This window comes from Balaenoptera physalus (assembly GCF_965194825.1).
Source record: "Balaenoptera physalus genome assembly, chromosome: 6".
Classification (NCBI taxonomy): Eukaryota; Metazoa; Chordata; class Mammalia; order Artiodactyla; family Balaenopteridae; genus Balaenoptera; species Balaenoptera physalus.
Genome location: NC_138885.1, coordinates 52,476,417 through 52,491,651, shown reverse-complemented (window position 1 = coordinate 52,491,651; position 15,235 = coordinate 52,476,417). Strand labels below are relative to the sequence as shown.

General features: G+C 39.8%; 1 protein-coding gene across 2 annotated transcripts in view; it reads left to right on the top strand.

Annotated features, from left to right (window-relative positions):
* The window catches only part of ACVR1 (activin A receptor type 1), a 125,394-nt gene that overhangs the window by 103,824 nt on the left and 6,335 nt on the right, over window positions 1–15,235 (top strand). For both annotated transcript variants that reach the window (XM_082465074.1, XM_082465075.1), the window contains 2 exons: window positions 4,268–4,543; window positions 8,804–9,001. In XM_082465074.1, coding sequence (XP_082321200.1) covers window positions 4,268–4,543; window positions 8,804–9,001 — 474 coding nt within the window. The remainder of the gene's footprint in view (window positions 1–4,267; window positions 4,544–8,803; window positions 9,002–15,235) is intronic.

Here is a 15,235-nt window from a genome sequence, read left to right as displayed (position 1 = left end):
ACTGTCACTGTTTGCAGATAACATGATACTATACAGAGAATCCTAAAGATGCTACGAGAAAACTACTAGAGCTAATCAATGAATTTGGTAAAGTTGCAGGATACAAAATTAATGCACAGAAATCTCTTGCATTCCTATACACTAATGATGAAAAATCTGAAAGAGAAATTAAGGAAACACTCCCATTTACCACTGCAACAAAAAGAGTAAAATACCTAGGAATAAACCTACCTAAGGACACAAAAGACCTGTATGCAGAAAACTATAAGACACTGATGAAAGAAATTAAAGATGGTACAAACAGATGGAGAGATATACCATGTTCTTGGATTGGAAGAATCAACATTGTGAAAATGACTATACTACCCAAAGCAATCTACAGATTCAGCGCAATCCCTATCAAACTACCACTGGCATTTTTCACAGAACTAGAACAAAAAATTTCACAATTTGTATGGAGACACAAAAGACCCCGAATAGCCAAAGCCATCTTGAGAAAGAAAACGGAGCTGGAGGAATCAGGCTCCCTGACTTCAGACTCTACTACAAAGATACAGTAATCAAGACAGTGTGGTACTGGCACAAAAACAGACATACAGATTAATGGAACAGGATAGAAAGCCCAGAGATAAACCCACGCACATATGGTCAACTTATTTTTGAGATAAAGGAGTCAAGAATATACAATGGAGAAAAGAGAGCCTCTTCAGTAAGTGGTGCTGGGAAAACTACATGTCAAAGAATGAAATTAGAACACTCCCTAACACCATATACAAAACTAAACTCAAAATGGATTAAAGACCTAAATGTTAGGCCAGACACTATAAAATTCTTAGAGGAAAACATAGGCAGAACACTCTATGACATAAACCACAGCAAGATCCTTTTTGACTCACCTCCTAGAGGAATGGAAATAAAAACAAAAATAAACAAATGGGACCTAATGAAACAAGCTTTTGCACAGCAAAGGAAACCATAAACAAGACGAAAAGACAACCCTCAGAATGGGAGAAAATATTTGCAAACAAAGCAACTGACAAAGGATTAATCTCCAAAATATACAAGCAGCTCATGCAGCTCAATATCAAAAAAACAAACAACCCAATCCAAAAATGGGCAGAAGACCTAAATAGACATTTCTCCCAAGAAGATATACAGATTGCCAACAAACACATGAAAGGATGCTCAACATCACTAATCATTAGAGAAATGCAAATCAGAACTACAATGAGGTATCACCTCACACCAGTTAGAATGGCCATCAAAAAATCTGCAAACAGATGCTGGAGAGGGTGTGGAGAAAAGGGGACCCTCTTGCACTGTTGGTGGGAATGTAAATTGATACAGTCACTATGGAGAACAGTATGGAGGTTCCTTAAAAAACTAAAAATAGAACTACCATATGACCCAGCAATCCCACTACTGGGCATATACCCTGAGAAAACCATAATTCCAAAAGAGTCATGTACCACAATGTTCATTGCAGCACTATTTACAATAGCCAGGACATGGAAGCAACCTAAGTGTCCACAGACAGATGAATGGATAAAGAAGATGTGGCACATATATACAATGGAATATTACTCAGCCATAAAAAGAAACAAAATTGAGTTATTTGTAGTGAGGTGGATGGACCTAGAATCTGTCATACAGAGTGAAGTAAGTCAGAAAGAGAAAAACAAATAACCGTATGCTAACACATATATATGGAATCTAAAAAAAAAATGGTTCTGATGGACAGGAATAAAGACGCAGATGTAGAGAATGGACTTGAGGACACGGGGAGGGGGAAGGGTAAGCTGGGACAAAGTGAGAGCGTGGCATTGACATACATACACTACCAAATGTAAAATAGATAGCTAGTGGGAAGCAGCCGCATAGCACAGGGAGATCAGCTCGGTGCTTTGTGACCACCTAGAGGGGTGGGATAGGGAGGATGGGAGGGAGGTGCAAGAGGGAGGAGATATGGGGATATATGTATATGTATAGCTGATTCACTTTGTTATACAGCAGAAACTAACACAACACTGTGAAGCAATTATACTCCAATAAAGATGTTAAAAAAATTAAAATAAAAAAAAGATGAATATCATGTGGTTTAAGGTGATAAAGCGGAACCTTTTTTTAACTGAAGTACAGTTGATTGACAGTGTTGTGCCCATCTCTGCTGTACAGCAAAGTGACTCAGTTATACTCATATAGACCTTCTTTTTTATATTCTTTTCTATTATGGTTTATCTCAGTATACTGAATGTAATTCCCCGTGCTCTACAGTAGGATCTTGTTGTAGCAGAAACATTTTCTTTAAGAGCAAGAATAAATAAATGTCTAAGTGCACATTTTGTTTGATATTATGGCCAGCTAAGGGTTCCACGAGAATCAGCTATGGGGAGACAAAGGCAGGTGGGATAACAGGGAAGAGTGAGAGACTAAGTCTGGCTGTGGGGACCAGCTTAGGGGAAGAGGGAGAAAGAGATGGGGATCAAGGTGCGGAAGTGTTATTCGGTTCACTTTACAGATGTCCCATAGGTACAAATGTCAGATTGTCTTTCTCGAGTAGAAGCCAGCTTTTTTGAGGGCAGGATGATATGGTGGGTAAGAAGAGTATGGGTTCTGGAGCCAGATTGCTGGGGACGGTTACTGACCTTAATGTCAGTGATGTAATCTAACTCCTTCATGTGGTTGTTGGAGGATTGCACGTAGGATGTTTAGAACTGTGCCTGGCACATTGCTGATTCTCACTGATTATTTGCTGCTTCTGTTGTCGATGATGATGATGATCAAATAGGGAAACGTTTCTTTGTTCCCAGAACTTTCCTATGCAAGGTATGGTGTATCAATCAGCAGCTGGCACCAAATTTGGAGTTGGTAGCAACTTAATAGCTGTGTGATCCTTGGCACCTCCCAGCAGCAACTTCATCATGTGTAAAATGAGTATAATATTTATCTTTCTGGTCTACTGAGAAAAATTCCATGAGAAAATATGTGTGCAAGTGATACAAATTTTATATAAAGTACTTTATATAAAGTATGGCATGTTTATGTATTCTCCTTTTCCTTTACACTTTCACAAGTCATTTAATTCTTCAAGCCATATCTGTCTTTAAAAAAAAAAAATCCCCTTGTATTTCTAAGTCCCAAATCTCACTGTCCATATGGGTGTCTATAAGGTATAGATCTGTAATGCTAGGAAAGCACCTCTGTAGCAGGAAGACAGGCACACACATCACCATTTATTTCATAGGTTAGGAAGTGCCTCCGACTGCAAGTTCTTTCATTGTGCTGAAAATCCCCTCAGAATGTCTAGAAAAATTTCTTCCTTCCTCTTTACATCTTTCAATATCTCACTTTTTAAAAAAATTTCATTGACGTATAGTTGATTTACAATGTTGTGTTAATTTCTGCTGTACAGCAAAGTGACTTGGTTGTACATATATATTCTTTTTCATGTTTACAGTTTATCACAGGATCAGTATCTCACTTCTTTCAAGACGACTTCGGTTGTCACTTCTTGATGGAAGCCTACTGTAACATCTAGTGTAAATTATTATGATTCCCTGCTCTGGGCTCCTGTTATCCTTTGCACATATATATTACAGGACTTTTCACATTATATCATAACTTTTCCATTTTAACTCTATCTTCTTTTCTAGCCAACAAACACCATCATCTTGGTTTTCCTGTGTGACTGACAAAGAGCATCCTAGGTGCCTGTTATATTTGATAGGTTCCTTTTTTAAATCGATGAATCAGTCACGTTTAATATAAACTCACCCCTTGATTTTATAGCAGAGACAATCCAAAGAGCCCAAATGAGTTGCCCAATGTTATAAAGCAGATCACAGGCAGATCAAGACTAGAACACAGGTGTCTAGGTTCTAGGCTTTTTGTTCTTTCTGGGTGGTTGATGAATGATCTGTGCTTGGAATGTCAACATGATAAAGGGTTTAACACTCTCATTATGGGTAAACACAAAGATTTTATTTCTATCTGAATCTTAATGCAATGTAAAAAAAATTTCAAAGGATTATTTACAGTGGAAATGAATATGAAAATTTCCTATTCAATAGCAGTGTCTTCTTAAGGTATAAATACATTATTTTTCTCTGTTGATGCCTCTGTAAACCTCCTTTCATGACAGTTGGTAAGTTTAATTATTTTTTGTTATAGGTGATCTCTACTGTATGGGTCACTATTTCTGTATAGTAAATTAAGCTGTAATGTGAAATTCTCACATGTCTATTAATTTTGTTCTTGCTCTCTCCAGGTTTCATTGCTTCAGACATGACATCAAGACACTCCAGTACACAGTTGTGGTTAATCACACATTATCATGAAATGGGATCGCTGTATGACTACCTTCAGCTTACTACTCTGGATACAGTGAGCTGCCTGCGAATAGTGCTGTCCATAGCTAGTGGTCTCGCACATTTACACATAGAGATCTTTGGGACCCAAGGGAAACCAGCCATTGCTCACCGAGATTTAAAAAGCAAAAACATCCTGGTGAAGAAGAATGGACAGTGTTGCATAGCAGATTTAGGTAAATTTTTTAAAATATTTTTTAATTACTGTTTTAACTTTTGTTGTCTTCCCTTGTTTAGCCAGGTTGCATCTTTTTCCCTCCAAACACTTTGTTATGAAAAATTTCAAGCATGCAAATTGGAAGGGCTTCACGGTGAACACCTGTATATTTACCACCTAGATTCTCCCATGAACATTTTACTGTTGTCACATATCCAGCCTCCATTTATCAATACATCTTAATCTTTGATACATTTCAAAGTAAATTGCAGACAAAAGAGCCCTTCCCTCCAATGGCTTCAGCATCACACCAATATATCATTCACTGGAGTTCTTTGTTTACTTTTTTTTTTTTCAGGTAAAATTTACATTTCACATGAAATGCACAGATCTTAAGTATACACCCTCAGATTTTTGACAAATGCTGTAGAATCCAAATCGCTGTCAAGATACAGACCTTCCCATTACTCTAGAAAGTCACCTCGTGCTGGTTCAGTCCGTTCCTGCCCCAGCCCACCCTGAGAGGCAACCAGTACTGTTGCATTCTGATTTCACAAGCCTTACACAAAGTAGGTACACAATGAAATAACCTATGGAATGAATTTGTCTTAAAAATGGTTTATGAAGTTGTTCTTCTGTAACCAAGGCAAAATTATCAATCAAAGAAAGAGGGGAAAAAAAAAATCCCCAAACTAATTTACCATTTGCCCTGCTGGCATATCTCATTCTTATGGTGTTAGGGTGATGCTTAATGTAGCTTTAATTGCATTATAAATAAGATTATTTTCATTTATAGTGGCATTCTCTATAAAGCCTATTCATCCTAGACCCCTAGAATATTGGCTGAATAATTATGCTAATGAGAACTGAACTGTAATTTTGGTTATTCATTTCGGTGGACTACTGAGGATACTCACTCTCCTTGAATAAAAAATGGTTGCTCTTATTTTCATATCATTATAGTTATTGTTACACTGATAAAGGTTTAGGCAGTGTTAGCTCTAATTACATAAATGATAAAATTGTTTTTAAACACAAGGGATTTGACATAGGAAAATTTATTTCTTTCAAATAAATTTCTTTCAGATAAAATTTCTTTCTCTATCCCTTTAAAGTCCTTGTGTTCATGTTGAGAAATTATTTTACAGTGTTTTCCAAGTATAAGGAGGCATGACCCTAACGTTTTTGTTGTGGTGTAGAAGACTTTTATGGCTGTGCCATGGCTTATGGAGCTAAGGTGATTTGAGTTTCGCAATTATTGACCCAGTATTTTTTTTTTTTAATAAACTTATTTATGTTTGGCGGCATTGGGTCTTCGTTGCTGCACGCGGGCTTTCTCTAGTTGTGGCGAGCGGGGGCTACTCTTTGTTGTGGTGTGTGGGCTTCTCATTGTGGTAGCTTCTCTTGTTGCAGAGCACGGGCTCTAGGCGCGTGGGCTTCAGTAGTTGTGGCATGCGAGCTCAGTAGTTGTGGCTTGCGGGCTCTAGAGCGCAGGCTCAGTAGTTGTGGCGCACAGGCTTAGTTGCTCCGCGGCATGTGGGATCTTCCCAGACCAGGGCTTGAACCCATGTCCCCTGCATTGCCAGGCAGATTCTTAACCACTGCGCCACCAGGGAAGTCCCTGATCCAGTATTTTTGTACAGGTTTTTTCATCTATCTATTCACCTGCCCTAAGTGCTGACCTGCTTACACTCAGGGCAAGGGTGGGGGGCTTAGCAAGGGGGACTTCAGTGTTTGACACTGTGCCTTGAACGTCTCTATTGTTTGTAACTTTTATAATAGTGTGTTTATGTATTATTCATGTCACTAAAAGTCAATTATGCCCACCTCACACAATTCTTGTAAGATTCAGAAATTTTATAAATGCTTGGCAAATAGTCATGCAAATGGTAGCTGCTGTTATAGTCCTGAGGCCAAGGGAAGATGGACAAATTGAGGCAGCTGTTGGTTTTGGTTTATGGGACTTGGGGGGAATTAGCAAATCCAACTAATTAATTATTTAATTACATTTATTTTGACCTATAGCTTTCCAGCTGGATTCACGGTTTCACACAGAAATCTGTGTTAAGGGGTCATTATTCAGGGAAGTAGATTGGTAGTACAGAAGACAGCTCCTGTAAGACCGCAATTTATATTAATTTTTTACTTTATACCTAGAAATTAAGGATCACTTGTTAGAAATTATGTTCTATTATTAATACTGCAAAACTACCAGTATTTTAGCAAAAATACCAGTATTGTATTTTCCTAACTTTTGATCATAGAAAAATTCAAGCATAAAGAAAGATTGAAAAAGTAGTATGATGGTCATTCATATCCACAACACCTAGATTCAACAGTTATTAAGATGTTGCCAAATTTGCTTTATCTGTATGTGGCTGAGTGTATATATTTGCAAATTCATTTGAAAATAAGTTGCAAAGTCACAACTCTTTACTACTAAATACTTCAAAGTGCATCCCCTAAAAATACTTCTCTTGCATAATCACAGTTTATCACACCTAAAAGTTATTGATTATGCTTTAATATCATTTAATAGCCATTTTCAAATTTTTCCAGTTTTTTCAAGCAAGAATTGAGGCACATTGCATTTGGTTGGTTTGTCTCTTTAGTTAGTGTAATAATTATGGATTACTGGGAAACAAATTACCTCTAAAACTTAGCAGCTTAAAATAACACAAATTTATTATCTCACACAGCCGGTCAGCAGTCTTGGAACAACTCAGGTCCGTGGTTCTGGCTCAGGATCTTACAGGGGTAACAGTCAGACCGTCAGTCAGGGCTGCAGGCATCTGAAGGCTTGGTCGGGCCTGGAGGAACTTCTAGGATGGCTCACTCACGTGGCTGTTGATGGAAAGCCTCAGTTCCTTGTCATGTGGTCCTGTCCAGCGGGCTGCTTGAGCGTCCTCATAACACTATGAATGAGCCCAGAGAGAGCAAACAGGAAGCCATATGCCTGCTATGCCCTAATCTTGAAGATACACATACTCTTCTGCCATACTCTGTTTGGTAGTCCAGCCCACGCTCAAGGCACGAGGAATTGAGTTTCCCCTCATGAAGGGAGAAGTTTCAAAACACTTGTGGATGTATTTTTAAACCACCACAGCTAGTATTTCTATTCTCTATTTAAACTGCACCTTTTTTGTATTCTGTCATCTTCACTCTTTGGTTCTGGAAATGGTGGAGGGGCATGTATGATTTGTGAAATGGTCATAATGGCCATAGAATCTTAGGGTTGATTATAAAAATAAGGAAAAGAGGAACCAGTCTGATCTAGTCAAGTGCGTTGCCAATATCTTTGGTAATTATTAAGGCTGAGATAACATGCGTGCTGTCTCCCTTGCGTTATATGGAGTCATCATCTCACCCATGCAGAGCCATGGAGTGGGAGGAGAAGCATTCTCCATAGGTGACTTGAGGGATCCCCGTTGGGTTACAAAGGTTTACATGGTCTCCTTGCTCCAGTTTGGCAATTTTCATTATTTTGAGTGTTGCAGGAATCACTTTCAGTTGGTCTGCATATGCATCAAAAAGTAATTCCATTCTCAAATAAACCATGCATGTATCTGTCTATTCCCCTTGGTCTGTGAGGAATGCTGGGTCTCTCTAATTGGCTGAGGAATTCGGAAATGAGTCATGGTTTAAGTAGTGCTTCAAAACCATTTAACGTGATAGTTGTGCTTTGAATTGAGGGCCAGCTTAATGTTCTCTGTACATGTGGCTGCAGAGAAAGAAAGCCCTGTGGGTTTGGTCCACGTTACTGTTCAGATGAGCGGCCCTTTTTTAGGGACGGAGCAGGGCCCGGAGCAGTCGGCCCTTTATGTAATGATACATTACCTCAAAGTCCCTGCCTCACATGGTTTGAGGTTTGTGTTTGCAGACTAGTGGGAGCTGTGCTGGAGCCTGACAGCTTAATTTGCTCCTTGTTAAGCCACTTTGAGGCTCCCATTTAACAAGTGAGTCTGTTTTCCTGTGGATTTCGAACACTGGCCTCATATTGGTTTGGTGTATTAGTTTATTATTTACCCCAAACTTTTTGTCTCTGAGGTTCATATATTATTAACCTAAGAGCCTCAGAATGTTTCCGGCATCAGCCCTATTTCCTGCTCTCAACAGAAGGCATCTCAAGGGCACTCCAGAGATGACGCTGGGTGTAATGCGGCAGTCACCATGGACACCACAAGAGGGCGCTGTTCGTTGGGTTTGGGTTAAAATCCTTCAGCAGCCGTCTGTGAGAAAGGAAGGGAGCGGATTGACAATGTTGTCTTCTTCCTTTCAGGCCTGGCAGTCATGCATTCCCAGAGCACCAATCAGCTCGACGTGGGGAACAACCCCCGTGTGGGCACCAAACGCTACATGGCCCCCGAAGTTCTAGATGAAACCATCCAGGTGGATTGTTTCGATTCTTATAAGAGAGTCGATATTTGGGCCTTTGGACTTGTCTTGTGGGAAGTGGCCAGGCGGATGGTGAGCAATGGTAGGTATCTGATCTCAGATAATATTGTCCTTGTCCGAGTCCTCTTGATTCTGCTGCCTTTAAAAGGGCAAAGGGAATATTTAAGTACACATTGTTCCGTGAATCATGCTTGTGAAGCTGTTGGCATTTATATTTGCTTTATGGCTGGTAAGTGGAAGGCACATAATGGCAGTCTGTTTTAACTGCAGGAGGGGAAACCGTGGTGGAAAAAGTATTTCTGCAAGAGACTACTTATTCCTTGGTTTGTTTTTTTTTCATCAGTCCATATTTTATTTTTCCTTCCTCCATCCTTATTCTGCCTTTTTTTCCCCACCCTTCCTCCTTCTTTGCTCTTTTCCCAAGTGAGTTTTATCATGAGAAGGCTCAAGGAAATCTAAGGGTGAATTCTGCTATTATAGATATTTTTACTTCTTAAGTTTGGATTATTGAGAAAAGATTCAGGTTGCACACTCAGAATTCACTCGTTTGTAAGAAGCAGGCTGTACCTGCAAAGTAAGTGACGTTTACATTCAGGAAGCCCTGAATAGGAGGCTCGTGTTGGTCCTCTTATAATATAAATAAGCTTTATGAAATGGTGTTGCCTTAGCAGCTAGGGAAGCATACTGTCTATCGATAATTTTTTACCCATGTTCCCTACAGTGAACTTTCACCTCCGTCTTTCAAATCAGCCACAAATACATTGTTGAACTTTAAGTTCACTGTATTCTGAAAGCACTACATATCCTCATTCAAATAGCACATGCCCCATCTACCCACAAAGTGGTTATTATAGCAGAATCTCTCGAATCGACCTCTTCATACCTTCACAACTGGAAGTCCTATTTCACAAAGAATGTGTCTGAAATTATTCCAGGAAAGCAGAAGAAAATGCTATATATTTAAATTAATATTCATTTTCAGGAGATATTTTACCCTCTTGGGACCCACTGGAATCCTAGATTTGAAGTATTAAAGAAATAATGCATGAAGTCACTGACATATGTGCTCCATCCCACCTTCCACTCATATTTTCTTGTAAGGATTGAAATTTTGGGGGCAACTACAATTTTCAAGAATAATAGCCAGAGAGTAGGAAGTTCTGGTTCTGTGAGCGAAGTGAAATTGGGGTAACGTAACATAGTTTTAGGGTGCAGTAATTTAAGTTGTCAAGCCTTTGTGGTAGCTTTTTTTCCTCCCTAACAGCAGAGTGTGTTTGCTTTTAACACTCTTAAGGGTATCAAAGACAATGTTTTAAATTAAACATAAACATACATGCATTGTAACCAGACAGTTCTTTTAAAGTTTGTTTTTTGGATGGAGTCATGAACACTTTCTTGGTAACTGTTTCTCAATTGTTGAGAGCTACTGACTTGCATTTTGTGCCATTCAAGTGCCTTGAGAATTGTTTGCAACAGAGCGATTGTTTTGCTGATTTATAAAGTTCTGAACTTTGCCTGAAATTGCACAGCGACTTCATTTCCCCATCCCCCTCCCTAATAATTCTTGAGTGCCTTAGAGTTGAAAATCAAATTCTAATTAGTTTATTTTAAACACTTTAGAGAAGGATTGGTGTCATTATAAACTGTGTGGTGGGGAACTTGCCCCAGATGAAGAGGAAGTTAATATTCCAAGGCCAGGATAGTCCAGTCCAGCTATGGGTGCTGGAGCCATGCCAGGCAAGCCTGCGTGATGAAAGGCAAACTTGGCAGAAACTTGGGATTTGGGCTTTGTAAGAACTCATGTTGCAAATTTGTTCCCTGTGTCGCAGGCTTAAACCCAAATGGCTTTCAAAGATCAGCTGTGATTAATAGGAGTCAGTTGGAGAATAGAGCCATAGTTTTCTTGATCTATCCTGTGTTTAACATTATTTTTGGAAAAAATATCGTGCAGGGTAGAGGAAGAGAGACTATTTTGGTTGCTTTCTGATTTACTGATCTCCCCCTTACATCATGGTTTTAGATTGTTCTCTAGTTCCTAAAATTTTGTGGGTTGAGCTTCTGTTCTGTGGTGTGGTTTGATTTTTAGGGGGAGGTAAGGGTATGTCATGTCTCATTTTAAATCAGCTACTGTCCCTTGGCAATGACTAATTTGATATTTCCCCTTCTCTTTCTCTAGTCCTCCTTCTCCCGTGAATATTCACATGCACACAAACACACGCACACAGAAATCAGTTTATCCAAACTCAAACTTGAAAGTGTTCAGTGCTGCTTGTATACCTGTGAATATTTTCGTTATTACTACCCCCAAACAGAAAAATGAGTAGAAAGAAAAATAAGAGAAATTTGCCTTTACCTTCCAATATTCATGTTTCTTTCCACTTCTTCTCTATGCAACCATGTATATATTTTTTTACTTAGTTGTAATCATAGTGTAACTATAATTCTGTATCATCTTTTTCATTTGTGTTTTTTAAATGCTGTTAGTCTGTTTTTATTTCAGTCACGTGATATTTCATTAATTTAACCATTTCCATGTTTTTAGACATCCTCTTTCCTCCATGTAGACATCTTTGTTCATACAACTTTTTCATTTAGGGAATTATTCTTAATCTGAAAAACAGTAGACCTATTAGGTCAAAGAATTTGAATGTTTTTATGGCTTCACACATACTGCCAAATTGCTTTCCATAAGAGTTGTTCTAATTTACAATATCCCGCTCACCCCAGGGTGTGATGTACGTATTTCACTTTCTTACTAGCTTTAAGAACTGACATTAAAGGATATATATTTTTGAAATTATTGCATATTAAATGTACCTCATTTAAATATATGAATATCTTAGGGAGGTTATTATAATTATGCATCTTTGAGTTTCTGAGTCCATTATAAAAACTGATGACCAGATAGTTCTCTTGGAGTAATACAGTCCTCAAGTGAACCATGAGTATAAAAATATGTCGCATTTTATATTTTCATGGGAATTTTACATTTCTTTGCTAATAATAATACACTTCCTGCTGTGTCTGTACAGGAAATGAGAGTTAAGTCCATTTTCACATCTGAAAATTTCTCAGTAGTGTCTTTTGGAATTTACTGTTTGTGTTTAGTTTGACACTGAATTTGGAATTGGTCGGAAGGAAAGCCATTTTCTCACCATTTCCAGGTGAATTTTCTATATGAATCTAAGGCAGGGGTTTGCTTGAATCACTAGTTCTTAAGCTGGAGAGTGTGCAGCAGAATCACCTAGAAACACAGAGTACTGAACCGTCCCCAAGAGTTTCTGATTTAGTAGGTCTAGGGTTGGACTCAGGATCTCCCTTTCTAGCAGGGCCCCAGCTGATGCTGTGCTGCTGCGTCAGCGACCGTACTCTTGGGATCTCAGGTCAAAATGGAATATATCGGTCTCACCCAGGCCAGGAAATAAAGACTGTCCCTGGGATGCTGACACAGCCCATCTGAGCAGGATTTCCTGATTTGTGTTCTTATGCTTCAGGTGAAGCTTGCTCTCTCTTCCAAGCTGAAGAGGGGTCCCTTTCTCCTCTGAGTCTTGTAGCTAGGCCTTGGCCTTTCTTTCTAGATTTTTGCTACTTCTCTGGCAGTGTTCTTCCTTTCTTCCTTGTATAGTTCTGCAGACACACTGGTTTCTGGTTACCTGGGTTCAGTGTGGTGTGAGGACAGAAATTGACACGTGGATTCCACAGATAAATGGGCGCATCACAGCTCTTCACGTGTGCCATTTAGCTTAGGTCTGATCAAAAACTTGTAGTAGCCCCGTCCAAGCATCCTGAAGCAGTTCCCTCTTGAGATTAGAAGTCCTCTCTCTGGAACCTCAGCCTTCGGTGTCACACCTTGTTTGGATCCCTGTGTGCAGAAACGCCAGAGTTGTTTTGCTCTAACACTGTGGTCATCTGCTTACGGATTTAAAAGCTAACTAAAATGATCTTCACTGTCCCTCCTGTAGCACATCTTTGACTGTGGCATCATCCAGGCAGCATGAGCCTCTGTTATACCTTTCACGTGTTTCCTCTTCGCTGCCCACAGGAGGGCTATGTGGACCTACTTTTGTTTCACTGTGACTGGCTTTGGTTATTCCATTTTGTGATGGAACCCAGTGTTGAAATGTGTCAAAAAGCATTTGTACCTCACTGAAAAAACCCTGCTGGCCGAGCTGCATCTCTTAATGGGGTGGGGACTAGGAAATACTTGTTAGAATAAGCTTATGTTTGGCATACATACTTCGGAAAACCTCTTCTAATGAGCCCTTGGGCTTGTTAAGGAATGGCGTGTGCCTCAAGTTCCTGAGCACAATGGGCTTGTATATGGAAACCATGACAACTCTGATTTTCTTCAGCAACTTAATATCCAATGTGTTTCACGATTTTAGGTCACTACCTTAGTGTACATTAAGGTTTGAACAAAGGGAAGACTCATATTAGGGAAAATTTTTAATATCCATTCAAGCAATTTCTTTCAGGTTTGTTTTATTTCGTTTGAGCCTTTAGGTGAGTGGTTGGGGGCAGGAATATGGAGGTGGGATTTTTCTCTCACTGATTCTTGGAATTTTGTGTCCCTGATTTAAAGATCTAGACCAAAGGAGGGCAGTCAACTGACCTCACGACAAAATAACCAGAGGCCAGCACAACTTTACTGGGTATTGTGCACTGCTTACTGGTCTCTTTTCCTTGACACATCTTTAACAGCAGGTGTCTCCACCAAGACAAGTATCTGTGGTGTCAACCTTATAAACAGCCCCAGCATCCAGTGAATGATACATTCTTCTTCTCATGAGACGTCTACAGCTAGCAAACGCTTGGAAGTCTTCTGGAGCTTCTCCCTCTAGGTCTGAGGGTGTGTGAGATGTAAGGCGTCTTGTCAAAGCTTGACTCACAGCATGGCTGTGCATCTCTCCTAGGCCCTTTGACCTAGGCCCTTTGACCTTTCTTCTGACAACTGTAACATTAATAAATATTTTTAGTAGGGCCTGACTGTGAAGCAATCTGTGAACCATTTATTTTGGCTATGCCACATTGCTGAGAATCCCAGGAACAGAAATTACTTGTAACAGATTTCAGATAATGCATTTAGTCTTGATTTGAATAATGTGCATGGTTCCATATGCCCATGAATTGCAGTGGGGATAGCAGGATGAGGTCATCACTGCCACACAGACACTTTGCCTAGCAGGGAACAGAGCTGTCCTGCCAGCTCTGTTCCTGTTTCTGAAAGGAGTACCTGCCCCGGGGAGAGGCAGGGCTTCCCAGCTAGTGCGCCTTGTTGGTTACAGGAGCACCTGAGGTACTGGTTCTCTGAAACCTCCAGCGGCAAGGCAGCACCAAGGGCGACCAGAAGCCCCTGGGCTGTCGTCCCCTCTGCTGTGAGCAGCTCCATCCGTTTATATATTAGTCATTTTTGATGTGGGCCATGGCTTGAAAACTGTGTTTGAAATCCTTCTGTGAGGAATGTTAAGGAAAGTGACACAAATAGTTGATATACCTTTTTTTTTTTTTTTTTTTGATATACCTTTTTGAATCCTGTTCCTACCAGGAAAAAAATGCCTCTCTGGAAACAGTGTTTCCCGAGATTCTCTCATACACATACTACCTTTATGATTTCTTTTCATATCCAAATGCCCCTTGTACCATTATTTTCTTAATCATTTAAATCAGCTAACTTTTTCAAGCATTTCTTTTTAAAAGGAAATTAACGTCACAACTGGAAGTGGGAAAACCAGTTACCCCATGGCATTAAAGGGAAGGTAACGTTAATGATACATATGCAGGTGTTTAATGAGACAAAAAAGTTTTGTCCATGAACCATATCTAATTTTCTCACAGGCCACCCCTGAAGGAAAAACTGTATTAACTTAGAGTCCTAGCAGAAGCCAAACATGAACCACTCTCCTTCTCTGTAAAATGGCTTTAGTCGTAATGTTCTAATCTCTGAAGGGCTTCATAATTCCTGGAGGAGTTCATTGTTAACGGCAGCTCTCTGTAGGGATGCAGATGCTGGGGTCCTGCTCCCCTTGCCTGTTACCTGGGTGTCCACCCACGTTGCGGTGCGGTGAAGAGAGACCGCGGAACATGAAGTGAGCAGGCCGTTGTGACGAGATTAATGCATTATCCCATTTGGGGCTTGTTGGGAAGAATTCTAGAATACAAACAGGGAATTGGATTCTGGTTAATGTTTGTCATTAGTTAGCTGTGAACTTGGACAAGTACGTTTTCCCTGGGTGGTCCTCAGCTTCTTTTTCTGAAGGAAAGGAAGGCTGTGATCTGCATGATTCTGACATCCCCTGGATCTGTCTTTGCCTCACCT